Source organism: Megalops cyprinoides, chromosome 17, assembly GCF_013368585.1.
Source record: "Megalops cyprinoides isolate fMegCyp1 chromosome 17, fMegCyp1.pri, whole genome shotgun sequence".
Lineage (NCBI taxonomy): Eukaryota > Metazoa > Chordata > Actinopteri > Elopiformes > Megalopidae > Megalops > Megalops cyprinoides.
Genome location: NC_050599.1, coordinates 9673347 through 9697499, shown reverse-complemented (window position 1 = coordinate 9697499; position 24153 = coordinate 9673347). Strand labels below are relative to the sequence as shown.

At 38.6% G+C, this 24153-nt stretch overlaps 1 protein-coding gene across 1 annotated transcript in view; it reads left to right on the top strand.

Moving 5' to 3' along the window:
* The first annotated feature begins 620 nt into the window (after nucleotides 1-620).
* Nucleotides 621-24153, top strand: part of otofa (otoferlin a) — a 93347-nt gene continuing 69814 nt past the window's right edge. The window contains exons 1-3 of the mRNA XM_036549549.1: nucleotides 621-746; nucleotides 5892-5950; nucleotides 23747-23835. Of these exons, the coding sequence (XP_036405442.1) occupies nucleotides 668-746; nucleotides 5892-5950; nucleotides 23747-23835 (227 nt within the window). The 5' untranslated portion in view covers nucleotides 621-667. The remainder of the gene's footprint in view (nucleotides 747-5891; nucleotides 5951-23746; nucleotides 23836-24153) is intronic.

The following is a 24153-nucleotide window of genomic DNA, read 5'->3' as shown; positions in this document are numbered from 1 at the left end:
TACGTGGGATAGTATTGCAACAATTGAGATGTTACGACACGTAAAATAAGTGTCATGATTTTTGGTCACGAAAGGTGTAGTTACTTTTCTGTGTTGTTTGATAGTTGAAACGTTTTAACTGAACTAACTTTAGATTGTAATGCGATCCAGAATTATTATTGTCATCATTGATCTGTTGTAGCCGAGTAGCCTACAACGCAGGTTTTTGTAGAGCTGCGTTCTCAAGTTAATGCACGTACAATTTGGAGGAATCACCCTGAAAATCGACTCAATGTCTGCGTTTCCTATTCTTATTTTAATCTTTACGCCCCCTATCGCCCAAACAGTAGTATCTCGCAAGCACTTAATTTCTTCCTTGGATGAAAACCCCGCTAAAGCATCAGAGACGGAGAGCGAGGCACGTAACAAACCCATGCAACATATAGCGGGAATGAAATGAAAACTCTTTAATTATTTACACTTTTTCTTAGGACAGATAAAGCGGATGTTGTTAAGACAGAATGGGAGGAGCAATTTTTTGTTTCATCATGAAAAGACTCACTGAAATGCAGCAGGTTCAGATTTGACTGAAACAAGAGTTTAAATACTTAAGTATATGTGTATTTTTCCTTCTTGTGGAAATTGTTGCTTTGTTTCACCTTAAGTGCTGGACCTTCTCTAGTCTGCCATGGCTCTGATCGTCCATCTAAAAACGGTTACAGATCTGCGGGGGAAAGGAGACCGGATCGCTAAAGTGGCATTCCGAGGTACCATGCTGTCTTCTATTTTGCGCTGTTTTGTGTGTAATTATTTCAAAGTTTATCAACGGTTTCTTCGTGTCATAGTCATCCATAAGCTACACACTGCATTCGCGTCGTTTTGCTTTGCCATCAGAGAAATAAGACCACGTATCTTTTGGAATGTATAAAACCGCTGGCTATGACATGTGCATTGGTTGATGTTGCCTCTTATGGTTGCGCCGAAAACTTGGGGGAAGCCCTTGCCTCCGCAGTGTTACTATGTAATAATAGATGCATGATTCATTGCTTACGGGAATGGGGAATACGCAGAGTTAAAGAGCGCATAAAAAGAACATTAATGTCATCAGCATTATTGAAAAACCTAAGTCTGCTTCGTCGTTTTGTATGAAATGTCTTATTTGCCGGTCTATGTATGTGTCTTTTAATACTTCCTTTTCTTATTAATATTGTGTCACAGGAGCTAAATTATTCGTACATATTTATTGTATGGAGTTATCCACTACAGCTGGGTTGCAGGGCGTCGTATTAATAGATTTGAGATTTGAGTCTTCTGTTGGCTTGGTCTAGAAGATCTGATGCGCCGGTACGATTAGATCGTCTGTGAAGCAGTGGCCCCATCTGGGTGCACAATTTTAACCTAAATTGGTGTTTTAGTTGAGGATACTTACACCTCATTGTCAGGCATGAACTGAAGTCACAGACATCGCTAACGGGTGGTACAGGTTGTGTATAGAGTAGTCGAAGTCGAAGTCTCTGCAATCTGTGTCTGTTATTCTAAGCGCAGAGTTAGGAAGGCGTATACACGGAGATTAACTATTGCATTCAACTTCTCCAGTAGCCTATATAGATTTACAATATCCCACAATTCAAAGGCTGATCGTAAAGCAACGCAATTCATGTCCTGAAGACATGCCTTTCGGTACAGTCTAATCAATAAAGTGAGCCTACTAATTCACATTTTACAGCCATTTGGAGCTGTAGTATCCACGTTATTGATTTGTGTTTTACAGCCCGCTGGCGATTAAGGTACAATCTTACTTTCTCCTTCCCCCTGCTTACAGTGAAAATGCACTGATGGAAAGACATTACAGATACTTTTTTAAAACCCCAAATACTTGAGCTCCAAGGCCACACTGTAAACTAACATTCTTTCCCCACAATGCTGTTTCTCATTCCATTAATAAATGTATTCCGAAAAAAACTGTGCCTTCGAAAATTAGAGGCCACTCAAGAATGTTTCTTACCATGATCAAGGAAGTAAATTGTTTTCATTCTTTTTTAAAATAGATAAATCATCTCATAGTAAGCATTTTACAAATTCGAATACTCTTAATATGAGAAATATTTATCTTATAAGGAAATCACTTGCAGGACATGATAATGAAAATTATGCACAATAAAACTAAATAAAATAGTGTAATCTAATTCTTTATGGACAAAAAGCACACACGTACATTTAAAAAGGAATACAAACAGTACAACTGAATTCTGAAACATGAAGTATAGTCATGTTATCTGAAGCAGACATCAGGAAGTACAACTATTGTTTTTGTTATTGCATTGTGTAACAACTCCATTACATTGGGACAGCAACAATAGTGTTGCCTAGTGGAAACAGAGGAAGGTGGAAATCAGAAAAAAAAAGTTAATATAGAATCAATCTGAGTATGTTGTAATTGGGGATAACAGGTTTAGGATAGCTTGTAGCTCTAGTGACCAAAGCTACTCATCACTGACCGTAGATTAATCTGTAGTGAATATGGTGTGGACATTTGGCAGTAGCCACTATACTGTATTGTACTGTACTGTCCTTGTTACCAAGAATATGTCTGTGTTAGTTTGGCAACAGTCAACACAAACTGACAAGCATTGCCTCTGGTGTATAAGAACTACAGTATGTTCCTTCAGGTTTACAGTTGTCTCACTCCTAAATCCATTTTTCTGTCATTGTATTCTAGACATGTACATGCATTAATTATGAGATTATTATTTTGGAAGAAACTGTTTAATGTTCCACTACATCTTAACTAATACCTTTGATACTCAATTATTAAGAGTATTAAGAGAGTGAATTTTGTAACATGATTCTACAATGAAGTTGCTTCTGTCCTATAGTGCCTATCAAGGTGGATGCTTGGGGTGACCAATGTTTTACATGATAAACTCATTAGTGTAATAACCCATACTGTTCATTTTTTAGTTATTGTGTACCGAAGACCTTTCAGATTGTTGTTAGTCAGAGTAATTATGGCAATATGGTGCAAAGAGATGTTGCTTTTATGAATCATTGTTTGGCCACGTGACAACAGTATAATACAGAAATAGTGCTCTTATAGATCAGAATTATGTTCCGTGCATAATGTATGTTGCTTTTAAGGATAATTGTATGCCACCATATGTGTGCACCAGTAATTACTATGGTATTTTTATGTTTCAGGATGCGTTTTCAACTTAATGCTTATTAACTGTGTTACTGGCTGTTCCTGTTGTTCTTATGGCTCCTATTTAGCTATTTAATGTGTCTTCCAATTTGGTATCTTCCAAATAAATGATTAATAGTTTATTTTTGTATTACCTTAGAGTAAAGCATCTGTGAAGATGACAAATGATACTCTGATCAGTGGTTTGATATTTTGGCAGAAGGTATCTCGCCATTTTGTGAGTTTTGTGATTCATTACCCTTTGCATCATAACAATTAGAATACAGTGCTCACAACACTAATTAACTCCTACTGCCTGAACTGGATTTGGGGGGGGGGGGAGTTCCAATATTTCAGAGCATAGACTTTAGTTCAGATTGTAAACATGCTGTGGAAATGGGGCCTTTGAAGTTTGCCATGTTTTTTTTTTATTTTTCCACTGTAGTTGTCAGCGCTGCTTCCTTACAACTCCGGCTTTCTGTTTGCACCAGAGCAGCTGTAAAGAAAAATACTGTACAGTGTCTGCTGAGCAGTTCATTTTACGTGGGGAACTAAAGCAGTGTTCTTAGGGTCAGAAGGCATGCTGTAACCTGTAATGCGTGCTGTAACCTTCTTCATTGAAGTGGATGGTATGATTTTGTCATTAATTCCTACAGTTGTAACAAAATGTTATATCATCTCCTTATGCACCTTACTACCTACTATGCACTTTACAACACCTCACTATACCTATACTGTCAAAACAGGGATTCATTCATTTCACTGTCACAACAGGTATAGCTGACAACGCTGTTCGAATTAGCAGGTATATCATATTTGTTACCTGTGTGTTACTGAGGGTAAAGTTACCCCTCCTAATGTTTCCAGATGTTTCTTCACAGTGGCCTTTTGTCATAAATAATAATAATATTGAAAAGATTTTTATATGAACGTAATGTTACTAGTAATTTCTTAATTAGTAAAGGGAATGTAAATAAACTTGGTGATAATGCCTGTTCACAAGACAAGTCCTTCATAGTCAGAGTTTAACACAAAAATCAAATTGATACAGGGCATTATTCCAGACAATCTGCCAATAATTGCTGCATGCTTTTCTTGGTATTTTGTCCTTGTTTGAGAGACTGCCCACCATCCACCCACCCCCTGGTACACAACATAAGGTTTAGCCATTTTAGCCATAAATTGTTGTGCAAGTATATAAAAATGCTTAAATATGTAACACTAAGTTCTATATGTAACACTAAGCTCTAAGTGGGAGAACTGAATGTTCCGCTTTGTGTTGGAATGAAAAGCATGTCACATTTGACAGGTGTGATGTCACTGAAGACAAACAAAGAGCTGCAGAGCCCTCTCATTAACATGTCATAAAATGTTACTGGATTGTGTAACTTCTTGGTCCAGGAAATGCCCACTACTTTCACTGTACAGTGCATTTTATTATTGTGTGTTTCACTACAAACAGTGATGTCGAACAGTTTCACACCATACAGCCTGCGAGCATTCAATAAAATGTCTCCCCCAGGGGGCAGTTTTCTTCTGCAAATAATGGTACTGATTAGTAGTTGACATTGTATACTATATAATTAATCCTACATATGATGAAACACAATTTATATAGCAAACATAATGTATATATTGGCCCACTCATGATATTTTACTGTGGCTGAGAAATTACAAGAAGTACCCAATACTGAGAGCAGTTTTCATTGATTTCCAATACAATTTAGTTTAGATTGTCAGGTTTAAAATTAGAGTTTATTATACGGTTGAACTGTATCAGAAATACAACCTTAATTGTCGGTAACCAGCTAGGAGAATAGGCTACAAAGTACCATGGTGTTGCATTTTATACAGTGGTAAACATACAATCACCCTACAAAGATGTGTGGGTTTTCTTCACATTCAAGCAAATATTTACTTCAGGCAAGTGGGGAAAGAAAGAAGCATGGTCTAATTATATGGTAAATGAAGAATTGATTTTAATATGGCATGCATTTTTAACTGAAATCACAATACAACACAGGGTCATAGGACCACCATCCATGCTATACATGATTGATCTCCTGTTCAGGACTATTAATGCAGTCACTGATATTATATGTGATTATCATTGTGGATTGCAGCAACATCAATGTTCTGTGTTCTATACAGCTTGGAAAACTCAGAGACTCTCTTTTGCAAGATTAAATAGATTGACTCTTTGAGGTTCAATGTATCATTTGCCTCTTGGTTAGGAAAGCTTTGACAGTTTTTAGAAACATAAAGTTATGCTTCCAAGTTTTTGTCATTAAACAAGGTTCCTGGTTTAAAAAATATGTTTAGGGACTTAATAAAATCTAAAACAATTCTGATATTGATCTAATTCACAATTCCCAATTGCAACTTAACACTTTTACGTAATATTAAATGGTTTAAATGGATTGGTTCATCGATGATGTCAGCATTTGCCTCTAGCAGGAATTTTTGACACCAAGCCTATATTGATAAAAATAAAATAAAAGCTACTAAGAAACAGTTCCATGTCACTTTCTCTATTTAGCTAATGTTCTGAATGTTTTATTGTTGCAAGGATACACACGTCAATGGCAATCCACAATTCAAAGTTTATCAAGCAAATTTGTTCATGAGCATTTACTGTATACATTCATTTTACATGTTGACATTTGATGTTGTGTGCGATAACAGTTTTTTTTCTATTGAAATAAACTTCTTACTTTGTCCTCTCCAACAGGTCTTTCATTCTACACACGGGTTCTGGAAAACTGTGAGGATGAAGCCAGATTTGATGAGGTAAGTGCTTTTCACATATATATTTCTCTTGTCTCTTTTTCCTGAGATATATGGTAGAGTTCAAGCAGCAGCATCAAACAGATCCTCTCCACTTCCATCCCTACCTGGAAGACAACATTTCATATAAATTCATTTTAGATGATTGATGGTCAGTTTTTTTTTATCTGAGGGGAATGAAAGTTCTGTTATTTTTTTCCACTAAGAGCCAGAGTATAGTCAGTTTTCTCACCTGAAAGGCACCAAGAGAAGGAAGTCAGTAAATTTGTTGCCTTAATTGACACTCTGTTGCTTTGTCGTCTGACATACAGCCCTATTCCTCTGTCAGTCTTTTCTCTGTGTTGAGAGTGTTCAGGTTTAGATATTTTATTTTTTCTCTGCATTGGTGTCATGTTTCTCCTGCAACTGTCACTTTTGGTTCTCGGAAATATCGCTTGGATTGTGTTGTAAACCGGCGTGTAGTAGATCACGTCAGTAAGAGCTTGCCTGTCAGAGAGCTAGCCTAATAGTGAAGATGACAGTCTGGCAGCTTCATTTTTGTGCACAGCACACAACCATTTTGCACATTACTGAATTTGCCACATTTTGTCCCTCAAAAGTTGTGCAGCAACTTGGAGTTAACTGATAGGGAACAGCCAAGATCAGCGGTCAAATGGTCGAAACCTGCAGCCCTAAGCCTTATCTATCACTAGTGGCCCCTCAGGGCTTTCAGAGTGGAGGAACAGAGGCGAAGGCTCTAGTCTAGTGATGGAGTTTCGGATTTTCTGTCTTGGTCCTTGGCATCTCAGTCCAACAGTAATTGATTTGTTTAGATTAAACCCAAAAAGCTGTTGTGCTAGAGCAGGTTGCAGTTGTTTTATGAATCAGGACCCCATCCCTATGTAATATGGCTTAGAGATCTTGTGTAAGGGGATTTCTTGTGCCCTCTAATGCATTCAGTAAATGTGAGACTTCACAAAGATTAATGGATCCAGCATTAACCCGCCGCAGCAGCCTTGAGATACCTTCTCAGATTGGTATCCATTTACTCTATTCATTTTTTTGTAGCAAGGACGCACAAGTCATATTTACAGTTGAAAAATAAAATGCAGTTTACAAGATGCAATACTTCAGGGGTGTCTGATTTGATTCCTGTTGAATTGTTTGTGTGATAGAATTTTTTCCAGTCAATTCCCTTGACTTAATTGGGCCAATTATTTAATGAGCCACATACATTTGTGCCTGTGTATTTCACAAAATAGACAGCAATAAAATATTGCTTGAATATGAGACACTTAAAAGCAAAAGTAGAATCCAACATTCATATACTGACCCTCCAGGACATGTATTTTACATCCTTGCAAAAAAATGATAAATGATAATTGTATTCCTGTCTCAATCACATTCAGCATATTATCACACAACATTTACTTGACTTCTCATGGGTGAAGTTACAGTGTGACTTAAAAAGAACCATATTCCATATTGCATATGTGAAAATGGAAAATCAACTTTGATTTAACATGCTGTGTCTGGGAAGGTTTGTGTGTCATACTGATAACAGGGTTTGGTCCCTTGTTTGGGTTTTGTTAGGAAAACAACCTAATCACTTGCTCACAGATGTTCATAACTCACCCGTTCCTCCCCGGGTAATCTCATAAGTTTTTAATTGCACTGTTAGGTGATGTCCTCAGTTTAACAGTACACACATGAGAACACAGCTGCAATTTATTTTCATGATAAGGTCAATGGAAAGTTTGTGCACCAATGTTGTTTCATGCACCGAGTATTTTCAGAAAGTTCAGCAGCTAACTATTGAAAATTAAATAAATAAAATAGAGAAAATCACTTCATTTGACAGCTTGTTTTCTTATTCAGCCTCTCTTCCTTCCTCCTTTTGGCTTTAAGTATCCTTTTGGAAAATTGCCAGTTACAACAATTCTGTTTCAACAGCATCAATTTAGGCTGGCTGGAGGGCACTTCAGATCTCGTATAACATTTATCGCCATTATTTTTGTCAGCTTCAAAGTCAGTAGTAATGAGTTTTTATTGAACGGCTGATATGATCAAGGCTGGGGAAAGTATCGCTGAACTGCTGTTATCATTATTATTATGAAAACTATGAATGGATTTAGATGGATGTTCCTCCAGAGCAGGGTAGTAAACAGTGTATTTCACAGCAATTAGAGACTGTAAAGTCCACGGTTGCTGTGGGGGAATTAATCCTACCGCAGAGAGGACGTTCCCAGTGGCACTGAGATCTAATGAAAATGACAGGATCACTGGCTGCATTATTCCAGCAATGCAAGCAAAATTTAATGTAAAACGATTACAGTTCGGTTGTCTTGAGAAATCCAGAGAATTCAGTTGCAAGTCTGTATATTTTTTTTCTCCCCTGTCTAGTTGTAAAGGGCCAGTAATGTTTGTCCTGAGGGGAGAACTAACAAGACTGCTAAATCAAGGCTACTGAATTATGCTGCACATGCAGTATCATGCTTCCTCCTCCCATTCACTTAAGAAGTCAGGCTGAAACATGGCGTCATTTCCCGGTTGTACATAAATACACCTGAACCTATTGACGTCTTTAATATTTTCCACAAAGCTGTTGGGTTTCAGCCTCATAGCTTCGCTACGATTAATAACTTTTTATGCCTCAGTGTGCTTCACCTCATGCATTTTACAGAACAGAATGCTCCTAAAATGAAAAGTATTCATAATTCATAGTGCTGGATCAGTTTTGCACGCAAAAGCCGTTTTCTTCTTTTAGTGGAAATTTGGGGATTTTGACCGAAAATCTGTTGCATTCGATATTTATTTATTGGTACTGTTGGCTATTTATTGAATCAATTCAAGTTAATTTCCCTGCCTCAGGGGTAAACCATCAGTTCTCCACCCAGGATTCAAACATGCAACTGATTATCAGACAGAATCCCAAATCACTACACCATGCTGCAGGCTACTCTACATTCTCTCTACTCTTCCAGCACCACTACATGGACTAATGGAGTTTCATGGAATGGCTGATCATTAGTTTTGAAGATAAATCAATTACATGGTTATTATTGTTAATGCATTCGCACCGCAGTTATTAATAGTGAGGAGCTATGGCATGCAGATGTCAGAAGACAGCACTCAGGTATAAAACTAAAATTAATTAACATCTGTGCAATTAAACCATACACGGGGCATGCAGAGGACTTCAGTACAGGCTGTTTGATATTGGTATTCCCTTTTTTCTTCTGATGTGCATGAGCTGTGTATGACTTGTGATGTGCAGCAGCATAGATTCCATGCACTCCAACTGACAATTTTGGACACTGTGCATAAAAGCTTCCTTTTCCTACATTTCTTCAGTAGGTCCACGCTTTTAATTCATGATCATTCATATCCATATCCATTGATATCATGTTCACTCTTAGAACGGTTTTCTTTTGTAAAACATGCATATACTGACAACTGAAAGGATTAGCATTCCTTTACCACTGAAGTCATTAATTCGTTGAATCCTACAGAGCGGGGAAGGGAACATAAAAGCACAGTACATTGAAGCCTAAACAAACAGCATTTTGACTGATGTGCATATTATTCATATACGACACAATGGAAATGAATGCAAAGGAACACATTTCAAGAGCTCCAGCTGAAAGTGCGAATGTGCCGGCAGAAGAGACATCGTTAGTGTTCATTTCGTTAATTCATCAAAGTGCTTAAATATTAGCTTAATTTTCCTTCAAAGCCAATATTCCTGTATGCTTTGCCCTACCGCGTGTCAAGAGACATGCTGTTTTGGAGCTGCAGCACAGAGAGTGTACAGTGGTACTGCAGTGTGTAGGCAGTCACCCGTGGCAGAAGCAGCTTTTGTTGCTGATAATGCAGCTGCTTAAACAATGAAGGTTGCCAGTTCGATTCCCTGCTGGGATGCTGCTGTTGGGCACCCTTGGGCAAGGTACTTAACCCGCAATTGCCTCAGTAAATATACAGCTGTATAAATTCATGAAATTGTAGCCTATGTAAGTTGCTCTGGGTAAGAACATGTGCTAAATGGCAAAAATAATGTTAATGTAATTATGTTAAAATGAATTACCAATATTTATGCATCCTAATAATTTTGGGAGGAGAGTTTTGTTGGTGTCATGGGCTTTAGATAGGTGTTTGGCAGTCTTTCCTCTTTTCCTCTCTGTCCCTTGTCTTCCGTTACCTTCATTTTCAGAACGGGTTCACATTCTTTCTGTCTTAAATGGCTACTCTTACTGGAAAGGAAGAAAAAAACACAAGGAACATTCAGCATTGTTTTATCTCACACACACTGTTCTTCTCCATCCTGTACTTCGGGAGAGTTTGATTGCACCTGATCTAGTGCTGTGAGATCACGGCCTGTGAGTGCAGATCATAGGCTGTTAACACAGGGCTCAAGTTACAGGAAGTAAGGGTGTTCAGGTAAAGACAAGCCTGTCTCTGATTTGAAGTAGCTAATGTCTCCATTGAAGTGTTTAAAAATTACAGCAGCACAGTACCTTCTATAGACATTAATATACCATTTTCTTAAAATAAAAAAATGGCACTATATAATCCCTCATAAAAAATCACAATTTATACATCCATATATACAATAATAGTCAAATTTGAAAGGAACAAGAAACTAAAGAAGCAGAAAGCCTACCACAGTTTTTAAATTCCTGAAATCACACTTTATTTCATAATTATAAGATTTTAAAAGATTTATCTATCTAAGACATTTCTCATTAGGCACAATCACCGAGAACTGATTCTATACAGTAATGATGCTGAAATATTTGGATTTCAACATCAGAATTTAGAGAATAGAAGGTTGCAGTGAAAGCTACTGGTTGTACTGCTACTATAGCACTAAATATTGCATGAGATGCAGCGGTGAAATCTATTGACTAGTTTGGGGAGTTTTCAGAGTGGTAGGAACTATGTGCACCTGGGCACTGTTACGCTGATACTGAGCTTTTGAGATACATCTCCAAAATGACTTTTGAATTTTATTCTATCCTTTCATCTGAGCCAGCTCTGGACAAGAGCTATGAAGAAAAAGGTTTTTTTTTTTCTTTTCTTCATGAAACTATTACTTCCTTTCTTTGTAAGAATTAGAAAATGATGGCACAGGTGCTCTACCTGCCACAGATAGATCCTTAAACATTGACTGCACCTCATACATTCTTAATACCAAGATGATCTGAATCTAGATTACACTATAATAACATTACCTGCAGCCCAGTACAACCAGACCATTAAAAGCCTGAGTGGTCGTACCCTGAGAGGAAACAGCAGTGCTAATCAGAATGTAATTTGCTAATGTCAATATAATATTGTTCGTAGGAAGCTAACTTAGTCCGCCTATGCAACAACTGAACTGATTTATTTATTTTTTTAATGTCTTAATTTCATAAAGTCATGTAGCGTAGGTGGAGTGTTTGTTTTACAGGTTATGAAAAAATAATGAGTGGCATTCTGTTCTGCTGAAATGTACTAGCATTCTATTTTAAGTTCCCTGCAGTAATTAGTTGTCAAAGTGTTTCAGGTGACTGTGCGTTACCTAATCAGTGCCACGTTTCTTTGCTTTGTTACAAAATGTATTTTTGCACTTTTGTGTGGTTTAATGTAATAAAACATACCAGCGTCATCTACTTCTGTACTGTTCCTTTTTTTTCACTAGCCCTCAGCAGATTTGCAATTATTATTTTTAACCGTAACTGATCTATAATTGAATAACCACATAGTTACATGATTGCAACAATGACATTTATGTGTTAATTCAGGAGTGCTCTAGTTAGTGCTGCATCTATACAAGAAGACTTTCCAACACTGTAAGGAAACCTTTTTCTGCATTTATGTCTGTGTGCCTTGTATGAAATTTCTTTTAGGTAAAATAAAAGAAAAGTGGTAAGGTGCATTAGCCAATAGTCTGATACTTGTCACCAGTAAGCCACTGTATGTATAAACGTGGGAAGTGCTCCTCCTGTTTCTCACACTTTCCGGATGGTGGTCCTGGTAGGAGGTGGATGCGTCAGTTTCCAGCAGCATGGCGTTCTAGTTTTTGCTTAGCGGCACAGAAGCATTCATCCAATATGCTTGGACAGCCATAGGGGCGCATAGTCTAGGCTTCGCCAGGGATTGCAAGGGACATCGCACGTTCGGATTTCCCACTGTTTCGCAGAGTGTGTGATGAAAGGCGATTCACAGCCCCTGAGACGTCACCCTGCTGACATGTGTTGTGATTTCTGATGTGTTCAAGCAGGGACAGCCACTATGAATAAATAAATCGGGCCTCTCTTGGCTGGGAACATGAAGTCAGTCATGCTGCCTCCCACAGACATCACCTGGGGGGGGGGGGGGGTCACAGCCCAAAATGAAACGGCGCTGAGAGGGGCCCAATTTCCAACACACACAACTGAAACATGCCAAAAACACTACCCTGACTCATTAATTTACCCAAAGAGAAAAGAAGGAACAAATGAGAGAGACAGTACACTTCAAAGGATAACAGCTGCTGCATATTCAAGATGAATAAAGCAGTGACTAATATATCACTTGTATACTATACTACAGCAATGTGTTTGTCTTAATCATTCTGTCTTGTATTATTCTGAATGAGGGACGGAAAAAGAGGGAGTGTTGGTCTTATGTGCTCATGTCCTGTAGTGCTGTGGGGACACTGGGTAACCTGCCATGTTAATAAACGGGAAGAACGTGGAGGGAGAGGGAGCTATTGTAGCATCAGGAAATCCTAAAATCAATCAACAAAGGAAAGTCCCATCATACAGATAATATTGTTCAGTTTCGATCTGTTTGGAAAACAGTTTTGCAAGACAGGACAAAGGTCAACGCTACTTGAAGGTATTGATTTTCTCTCATTGATCGAATCATCCCTTTAGACTCTTTTGACATTTGAACCCTGTAAAATAGCTAACAACAATAACATGAGGTAAAATAAGGCAACACAATCCATTGAGTATTACAAAAACATAATTGATGTTTTTAAAAGGGCCGTATTATTTGCTATGCTTTAATGACCTTTGGACCTAACTGAATTAAGAAGTGGATACAATATATGCAGTATTAAGCAGTAGCCTAGCTAAGGAGAATTGTTGTATTGCAGCTGTCATCATTATCCAAGTAAACTACACAGGCCAGTACAATACATTACATTACATTCATTTAGCAGACACTCTTATCCAGAGTGACTTCCAGCACAAATAGAACAAGTGTATCCATTCAAGTTGAGTGAGCAACAGTATCAGACCAGGCTACCAACACTCCCAGACCAGTGAGTGTGAGCATAGCACTCTTCAAGCCCTACCCTAAGTAAACTCGTGCAACCTGACTAGACAAGGGACTCCAAGTATACTATCATACATCAGTCGCTAGATCACAGAACCCAAGAAATATCACAGTAGTACACATAAAATACAGATTTAAAAGGACTGCATCCTCTACTTTGAATGTAAAAGTGTTTGTAATTTAGTTGATGTTTACAGAATTTTTAAATTAATTTTAGTGACCACTGGCCCTGTGATAATGTGTGAGAATTGTAAACAAATGCAAAAATGGCTGCTGCACTTTGAGCACTTAAAAGCTAACGAGAGCAGTCATTTAAGTGCTTGTGTTGGTGGGAGTCATTTATTATTCTCTTAGCTCCAGTAGTGAAGCGGCAGCAGAGGATGTCTTTTACTGGGTGGTGAGTGGAATCCTGTCAGAAAGCGTGAGGAAATTCCACTAAACCTCTGAACACAAATGTTTTCTCTAGTTGAAAACAGTAGGACTATGTGGTTGTGGTTAGAGTGAATCTGGATCTCCTCCCTGTAACCACTTCTAAAGCGAAGATAGTAACACATGTTCAGCAAGCACAAATGGATTGCATTTGTGTAGTGGCTTATGTGGATCATTAAGCATTGTACAATGGCTCACCACAACCACTACCAATGTATAACACCCAACTGGGTGATGCATTGCCGCCATTTTGCATTTGAGGTGGCAAGGAGGGAATAATTGAACTGAGAAGTGCAGACACTGATAGGATACCCAGTAACGTCCTGAGCCAGGGGATTATAGTGACAACAGTGAGTCAGTACCTCAGTTTAACATCTTTCCCTGAAGACAGTGTCTCCTGCAATACAGTGTCCCAATCAAAGCATCTGTTTTCAGTTTGCTCCAGAGGTAAGACTTTTTCCTGTTGGCTTCCATTTTCTACCAAATCTAGTCCCACTTAGCTTCGGCCATCAGACAGCAGAAGACCACAGAGTGATATAAAACATAGCACCATTATTTCTAACCATGTTTTTTGAGTGGCCAGATAGTGTTCTGTGTAATACTCATTATCACAAGGAGAGATGTGGAGTTAATGTAAATGAAGTTATGTCTGCATGTTGCTGACACAGAATCTGGATATATCTTAATGGGCCAAAAAAAAATACCAGAGACAGCATCAAACACAGCTGTAATACTGCACTTTCTGTGTTAAAACTGCCTGCCTTTAATTTGGGAATTTGCATACTATTAATGAATGTACACTGATAGGCTTTTCCCTTGTGAAGCAATTATAACCGCCAGAAGATAAGAGCTAGCATGCACAAAATGAATTCACCAGTGACTCAGATATCAAGGATAAGCCTGTATAGTACAGACATAATGATCTAATAAAAGAAAGCTAAGAGAGGACTTCCCTTCTGCACACCTCGGCTCTGTTCTCATTATAACACTCACCCAGGCAGTCCACTCCTTGGGTGGCACCCTCCTCACAATAATGCAAATGAGCATACTATCTTTGGCCCATATTTTATCGTACTTTTATCTTTACATTTTTCTTTTAACTGCTTTGTGGTCTGTCATCAACTTTGCATTAGGAAAAAGTAAGCAAGTGTTATTCCTGTCTATTTTTCATGCAACATTTTTTGTTAGATTCAGGGACCGCCACCTCCAGATGTTGCACAGTCTTCTAAAAAAAGGCAGAAGCACACTGCAGATAGACTGAATATGAACCTCACTTCAGATCAAACTGATACCTGCCATATAGGAAAACGGCCCGCAGAGTTTCTCCAGATGGATTTCATGGAGCTCTGCTTAGAGGCAAGCAGGACCGTTTAAAGTGCATTTGGCCAACATCATGCTCCAGCCCCAAATCAGTGAGGCAGTACAGCATCCCTTCTCTTGTCTGGCCAGATCAAATGCGGTCTTTCCCTGACACACCACAAGTAAAGCCTCAAGAGGATCCTCCCTGAATTCTATTTTTATGACATCTAAAATTATTTTTATTTGAGCGATTCTGAAGTTGTGTCAATGCCTGTGTTCATCATGTGATTCAGATTTTTCAAATGCTTACTCTAATTTGCCTATGTGTTGTGCTGGTTGCCTTACATTCATTGTGATGCTCAAACAATGAGGTGAACATGAGGTGACTTTAATTATTTTGCTCTTAAGCTCTGATTTGTTTTACTCAGTGAAGAATGGGGTCATAAACGTAACTCCCAGGGCGATTAACATTAACTCTCAGAGGACCATTCCCTCTGTACACAATACAAAACCAAGATTTTTTCCCTTTACAAGGTTCTTCACAGACAAGAACAGAACTTTCTTGAGGTAACATTATAGCACAGTTAAGTCTAGAACATTGGCTACTGAGAAACTGCCAGCTAGTGAGTGTAGTCCCATGGGGTGATTTTTTCAAACAGGTTTTTGTTTGTTTAATTAGTGCATTTCTCTTATACTTTTTATGAGCTGTTTTGTTGCATGAATTTCTCTGTAAAACACTTGTTGTAAATCATAATTATTCAGTTAATCAATCATTTATCATACACCTCCTTGGTCTCGGTAACATTTAAACCTATGTTTTTATAAACAGATAAGTAAATAAATCGGAGAACCAAGAGAGTTCCCCCTTCCATGTTGGAGACACAGGGCCAGAGACGATTCTCATGTGAACCTGGTGAGGGCTGTGGTTTAGACTTTAATCACTGGGATGACAAATTCCATCTGGGTCAGGGCCCGAGAGCAGGATTTCATTGCTTCCTTTAATCAGTTAAGGAGAGTACCTTAACAGCCCCCAGTTTGCTTGGGGGTGGATCTTGTGTTAAATAATTTACATGAAGTGTTTTTAAATGGGAAGGGAGGGCTGCGTTTGGGTTTCAGCACACTGACAATTCAGAGCAGGACTCGAATCCTTAGCTGTCTCCTGTCTGCTCTCTCTTTTGAGTCGCACAGAATGTTACGTAATATAAGGAAACAGTTTAATGGAAGCTCTGAACATGCATGTTCTAATTCAATTCAGAATATTTTTGTTGCTTTAGTCTTTGTAGAAAAGGAAGAGAGAGCCTTTGAATGTGAGCAGAAGACCATGACATCAAATGTCTTTAGTATCAAGAGGCTGAATTTTAGATTTGCAACACTAATTTAGCTGGTGCCACATTGGTCCTACTTGTGTTTGAATACATTTTAATGTTCTTTTGCCTCAGTGACTTCAATCTCAGAGACAGATTGTGAGCAAAACATATCTACTCACTGTCTGATTAATTATTTAAAAAGTATCATTTTTGTTCATTTTGTTTATGCACCAAATTATTTATCAGTGACCTTCATCTTTTAAAGCCAGTACCCCAGTAGAAATTCTCTGATTAAAATTAATGAATCAGAATATCACAGGGTAAATAATATTTTGATTGTTGTCCAATAACAAAATAAAAAAGCAATTTTACATTTTTAAATACATTTGTCTGAAGGCAGATGCTATGTTATACTTCCACGTTTCACACAGCGTGAGTTGGGAAGGGTATATATGCTGCAAACTAAATGCACCCTCAGGATAAGATCTTTTTTTGCATCATCAAGTTTCCCATCTCCTAACATTTGTAAATTTACTGTTTCAGCAAAAGCACCTGGTAATGTTCTCTGTTTAGATGTGCCTTCCTTTTCATGCCTTTCTTTTTCACGATAGATTTGGACTTCAAAATTATTTAGAATTAATTACTGAAGTTTACTTTGCGGGAATGTGGAAAGCAACTCAATAAAACACTTTAGGGTTTACTATCAAAATAATTTGCCTACAATGGCCACAAAATACATGAACATCACAGTCTTGCCCTTTTCATTCAGGAGGCACAAACACATGTCTGTCTGTTTTGGTTTTATATTTTAAAAGTTTGTGCTGGCTATGATCATTGCAGTGTCTGTTGTCACTAATGGATTCTGATCACATTTTTTTTAACAGATCTAGTCTCGCTGTTGTTTTTGTGCAAAGCCAGGTCAGAGAACCAGTCGCATAAACAGTCCGTTTGCTATACGTGCTGCAAACCAAGTTTCATCTTTTGTGCAGCGGGGTCTTCAGTACTCTGGACAGCGCTGAATGTGAATGCAGAGGTTTAAGATGGAGAGCTGGCATGCAAGACATGTTCTCCCGTGCAGCTGTCATCCAAGTGTCTATATTGCTGGGTGAGACAGTTGAAACAGTTCTTAAGTGGAGCTGATCCAGATTATTTCAGTGGAGAGCTGTCACAACTGAAGGACATTTATTTACAGTAGCTGTCACAACGAGTTTAAATATATACAGTAACAGTAGGAATGATGTTGCTGCAGTAGTTGGTAGCTTTCCATCCCCATACGGATGTGGCGTTTTACAAATCATGAAAAAAATGATCAATGAAATTTTTGTTTTTGGATGTTTCATGTGTGTACACGCGTGGTTAGATTCACAGTCTATTTTGTATGTCTAAAAACAGTCTAAATAATAGTTCTTTATTGCAAGCTCACTGTGCCTTTAAGCTTATTGTTTGAAGAAAATGGATACAATCTTCCTCAGAGCTTAATAAGGCACAGAAAGAAGTGCAGCCAGACATGGTTATTAATAGATCTTAAGTTTCATGTCTTATGAGAGCTTGCCAACGTTGTGCATGTTTATTTTATTTGGAGCTTGAGTAGCCTGATGTGCCTATGGCAACAGTGGTATTGTGAGAGTAAAAATGACAATAATTGTGGAAAATCGTGCTGACTGCTACGATGACACGCTTCACGCATTAACACTTCGGCCTTAGAACATGTGATGGTTGTCTTTATATTCTGTCTTTTAATGGAGCATGTTTAGGCAAGGTTTAGCACTTCCATGGCTTTCAAAGCTGAACAGCCTACCTGTCATTTTTGAAACAAGCGTGCCATTTCATCAATCATGTTAGCTTCAGAGTTTCAAAGGTGTGGGATTGGGCTGCCTGCAGTAAAACAGAATTGTGTTGTTACGCTTGGTGCAGTAAAATCATGCCAGAGAAGCACATCCTATAAATCCCCTTGTTAATTGTTAATTGGAAGTACACCTTTTACAGTAAAGTTCCTCTTTCATATTGGGAGGAAGCCAATGAAAACAAACACAAAGAAATCAACAGAGAAGGGAGTCAATCAGCAGATATCAATACAAACCACAATAATTAATAAATAGCAAACCTACACTATCACTCAATTCTTATTGCAATAACTAAAATTTTTGCAATTGCACTACAAAAAATAGGCATTAGCTATGTTCAAGTGTATCAGAGGTTTGCAGTCATTTCTCTTAAGAGCTCCTGTGCATGGCATGTGCAGTGGTTTTTGTAGTGAGGCAAGACGTAGTACATAATTGGCAATTCTAAATTATAAAGGGTTGCATAAGGGGGCAAAAGTATGGAAAAAGAGTAAAAATAAGAATTTCATGTGCCCTTTTATTTCTTTTTTGGAGTAATTACCATAACAAGCATAAAGGAGGAACGTGTTTTATTTGCATACCCTATCAATATAGCTGCTGTATCTCGAAACCAAACGGATAGCATAGTTTGTCAGTATATGCTATGCAAAACATGTATTTCCAGTGCAAGGCTAGCAAAAACACATGCTCAGTGCCCATGAGAGGTAGGTGATATCAGACAAAATTCCAATGTGTTGGAAATCAGCATTTATGTTTGGTAGGATGCTGTTTCGTTGTGTTTTTAAGAGCGTGTTCAATGCAAAGCAAATCTTGCATGAAATCGCTGGTCTATGGAAGGGAAAAAATGATTACCATGGAAGCATCAACAAAGGCTTAAAGAATCCTTGACGAAGTAATGGAACTGAAAACAAAACATCTTCAGGTTTATTAATGGATTATTAATTCTGCATTCAGAATAAGTTTCAGGAAGTTCAATTCATTGAAAAATCATTGTAGAAAATGATGGGTGATTTTCAATTCATGAACTGAATTTAAATTCATTCCTTGAATATAATGAAATGGAATTGGCCCTGACTATGGCAATGATTTCATACATTCTGCTGTAAAAATAGATGAATACTTTACCACATTTGTCAGCACCTATTAGAAAACTGAAGATAGTTCCCTATTAAAAATCCATCATAAGCATTGTGGTCTGATATCTAGTCTGTGAGCTGGTGTCAGTTTTAAAAGAATGTGTTTTTCTAGCATTCATTTCTCTCACAGACAACCTAAATCATGAAACCAGAGGAAATACTGAGGAGAGCAGAAGTGTGTGATGCAGCATGTGTTTGGTGCAGTACGAGTATCTTCAGGGTGCTGTGGAACCCCCTCCCTCCCTCCCCCTACCCCTCATCCCCCACCCCCCACCCCCTCTGATCTGTAGGGTCCTCCTCAGTCCTGCAGCAGTAGAATGAGTCCAGATCCACACCGCAGCCACACGCAGGCTGCTCATAGACTTCTCATTAAAAAGGCATTAGGTTTTTCAGAAATCCTCCAGAGAGATGAGCAGAGAGAAACAGCGGAGAGGTGCCTCACAGTTGGTTCTGAGTCTCTTTGTACTGCTTCATTATGATGTCACATCTGCTGCAGAAAATCCAAAGCCTCTTGTTTCTACACAGTCATTTCCCTAGTGCTCTATCACTGTCAGGACTGGATTATTGATATTTCTGCCACTATTATTTACGATTATCATTAACCAAAACAGCACGGCGGGTATACGAGCAAGCTAAATTCCCCCAGAGAGTGTGTGGGAGGCTGGGGCTGTGAGGGATAAGAGGTTGTTGTTCAATCAAAGCCCAACAAGGTTTATGCTTCAGCTTCTGATAATGACTTGAAAACAGGGTACTGATTAACATAATTTAAACATAAAACATTTCAGCTTAGTTGGAAGTTGAAATAAATTTGGCGCAAAGGGTGAGAGAAGTGTTAAGAAAGTGAAAGACTAAACGTCTCCCGAGTGACAAGTGACAGACAGGTACGCAGCAAATCCATTATACGGTGTGTGTTATTATCGGCATTTCGTCAAAAATCAGTTCCATAGCACAGCGACGGGAACTAAAAACCAGGAAAACCGTGCATGAATTTCACAATGTGATGCCCAGAGTCTCCCCAGTATAGAACTGCTGTGCTGAAATGTAATGAGATGAATCCAAAATGATCCCTGTTCTCCCCCCCCCCCCCCCCCCCCCGGCCCCATTCCCCCATACTGATGGGCTGATGGACTGAGTCCCCGCTGAATCCCAGCTTATTTGTCTCAACTGGGCGTTTGTGTCTGTACATTGTGAATGGCATGCTGTGTTAGGCTCTTCCACTTACCCCCCACTGAAAGCTGTTTGCCTACAGTCAGCACTGCGGTTTGCATTGATACACCAAATAGGCTTTCACGTTCCAAATATTCTCCCTCATTGCTGAGCATGGCGTGCCATGGTTAGCGCTGTTAACATGCACTCAGTACCCCTGATGTCCAGTATGACTAAGAAGAGTTGGAGCAGTGTAGTCTTATCGTCGCCATCCTCCAATCAATTCTCTTCACGGTGCCAGCAGCTAACTTCCCTTTCAAGCTGGGCTGTTGGATGTGGGTGTTTAAGTATACTTGCTCTGTCCTCAGAAGAATTATTTGACATGGGCTGCCAATGAAGGAATAAGAAAACAATTGCTAATTGTTCCTCATTTCAGGGTAAAGATTTATTGATCTTTTGGCTCAGAAGCAGGATCAATATTGTGCTTAATTCTGAATAAGGAGCAAATGCATTTTTAAAAGTACACTGTTCCTGTGAAGTGACAGTGTTTTGGCAGTATTTGTGGAATCAACGTTTGGAAGTAGCCATTTCACATCAGAATCAGCTGAAAGATTTGGTCAGCTTTTTATCGTAACAGCACAGTTCACAGATTTCAAAGCATTTTACAGATAGATGAATAATTTCAACCACAAACAATGTGTAACACCTCCCTGGTTTATGCGTAGCAGCCATTTTATACCAGAACACTTTCCACACATCAGCTAAGATGAATATGGATGTGTGTATGTATATAGGGGCAATCCCCTTCTCTTTGTGATGGGTGTCATAGGATCTTTAATCACAATAGTGCATCATGACCTCTGTTTAATGTTTCATCTGAAAAAGCAAAGCCTTTTACCACACTTGCTCCAGGGGGAAGACAGTCCCCTACCGGCCCATGTGTAGCCCCTCCAGTAGCAGCTTACTTTTTCCAGGGTTGTCTTCTGTCTAATTGCTGACCAAATGCTACCCCACTTAGTTTCAGCCTTCGGAAGGTGCCCAGGGACACGAAGGTCTGAATGAGAGGGTACATGTCACTGTGTCAAATGCACACAAGATGCTCCTCCAGGGTCAGTGATCCAACACCCCCCCACAAGGGAGTTTAGAATGTGATCTATGATTAGCTACTCCAGTTCAGATGCCCGAATGGCATTTATCCACATCTCAACCTGTGAAATGAAGGGATAAAGTTGTTTGTGCTCTCTCCGAGGTCCGGACACGGGCAATGAATTGCCCACCTGTGCTTTTTGCTTTGCTGAGCGACACTTCATTTCCGCTGAGGAGTGATGTGTAATTAGCTGGTCTTTGTAGGCAGGCTGCACAGGGCTTGCCCATTCATTTGTGTGGGCTCCTCAGACAGTGAGCTGTCTCTGATGATTACCCTGCCAGATGGAGACCACAGGAGTCAGTAAGTGCCACTGGGTGATGGATTAAACCTTCTCCAGGTGGGGGCCCTGGAGGAGGAGTAGATGAAGGCAGCCTATCATCTGCCAACAGCAGAATGCAGTCACAGAGATCCAATTACAGCCCCTCCCCATTGGCTAATATGTCAGCCCTCCCACAGGAGTTTAAAAAAGATAATGTAACCTTTTGTAGCCTTATCGCATTGGTATAATTGTGTGTTTTAATGAGAGGCAAATTCTCTTGCACTTTTCTCCACGATTTACAGGTTGTGAAAGTGATTGTAAATTCAGACATTGTAAAAATGTGGGAATTGTTTAAAAATGTGGTATTGTAATTAATGAGCTTTTACTATGTTGTCTTTTCTCTATAAATTCAGTCCTTTTTTGAAGATGTGCACATAAGATGTGCTTGTGAGTCTATGATCAATGGAAATGTTTCTTGCAATGGATCTTCTTGCATCAAGAAATTTTCTTTCCTTTCACAGTGCCTCTTATTAACACTTACAAATACAATACTTCAAGAAGTAGCTGATAACTATATTCTTTCTATGTTGGTGTTTTTGGAATATTGGTGTCATCACTTCCTTCTTAATGTGATGTGATGGCTGCATAGTGCAGTAGCTGGTATATCTGGCCAAAAATAATGTGCTATTTTGCAGCAATTTTCAGACACTGTAGAATAAAGCGTGACTGGTTTAGAGACATTGGAAGTGTTATCTTGTTGCTTGATAATTATCTTTATCAGCCATCAAAAGAAAAAAGGAACTTGTTATATGGGTGTTGCTTTGAAAAGGCAAATACTAAGACATGAAATTCAAGTCGTATGATTTTTATTACCTAATTGTTTGCTCATTTCTGTCCATACTTTATTGCATTACTCTAATTAATGTGTTGAACCATAACAACTAGGGGATATTTAGGACCCTGACTTTGCTTTTGTAGGGTGATTTTGGGAATGACTTACATAGCTTACATTACTGTCACTGCTGTCAGTGCTGTTACATTGCATGCTGTCACTCTGTAGAGCTATATGTTGATAGGTTAATTTGGGTAAAACAGCAGTGCCACATCCAGGATTCAATCTTGCAGCCCTGCTTTGTACCTAGGTATGTCTCCTCTGCATCTCTTGGAAGGACATTGGCATGCTGTCAGCTGTCAGTGCTGACGTGCCTAGAACATCATTCAGCATCATGCTCAGTTAACCTTAGAGTTAACTGCTGGCAAGTCAGTGTAAAGCAAAATCAGCAGGAACATACAAGGAAAGTGTTCAGTGTTAAACAAAATACATTGGTTCACTTCAGTAAACTAACAAATTAAGTCATTCCAGATCCAATTAAACCAGCAATGCAAAAATGGTTACAGCAGTCTTTTAAACACTTAATTCCGCCCAAGATTATCTGAAAAATTCTAATTAAGGCTTTCTCTGGTGGTCTGAATTAATGACTTAATGCTGATAACAGTTAATCAGCAAGCTTGCAAATAACCTAAAATGTTATATAACGGTTCAGAGATGGTCATGCCTCAGGGTTGACACAATATCATCATAAACACATCTGATGTCTTTTTTTGTTAATGTTAGAGTTGAATTGACGTGGTGGTCAATGCATGGTATAGTGTTTTAATAATAAATGGAAGGAATTTGTTCTTAAAAAATAGTATACAGTGCCATTTTATGGTTGGAGGAGTATGTAGTTGTTTAGGGATGAAAATGTCATGTTGATGGCTGTATAAGATCATCTTTTCATTGTCTTTCTTTTGACTGTCTTTTCCTAGGGTCAGAGAATTGTTCTGCACATTTTTCCCACATTTGGCCATTGCCAGTTTATTCTGAAAACTTTGAGTTTTGTGTCACTTCAATGGTGAAAATGTGCATTGAGTGATTGATGATTGTCTGTCTCATTTTTTTTTTTTGCAGACTTTCCGATGGCCGGTTGCCAGCAAGATTGATGGCAATGAAATGCTGGAGATTCAGGTGTTTAACTACAGCAAAGTCTTCACAAACAGGTCAGTGCCCTAGTTCAGTGACGACCTTTGCACAGTGTCTCTCACTGATGTACATGTGCTCCTTTGCAGCCTCATACATTTCTAGGTTGTGAAAAAGCCTAATGGATTGTTCTTGATTTCCAGGAAGCATCTTAATGGAATCCCACAGAAACCAATAAAAACCAATAATAGATACAGAAAGTTGTTCCTCTTGTTAATTTGCTCTAGAGAGCATACATATTACATCAGATATATACGTTTTATGTATATATTTATAGAGTGCAGAGTACAGCATTCTTCATATAAATAAATAAATATATTTCTTTATATGAAGAATCA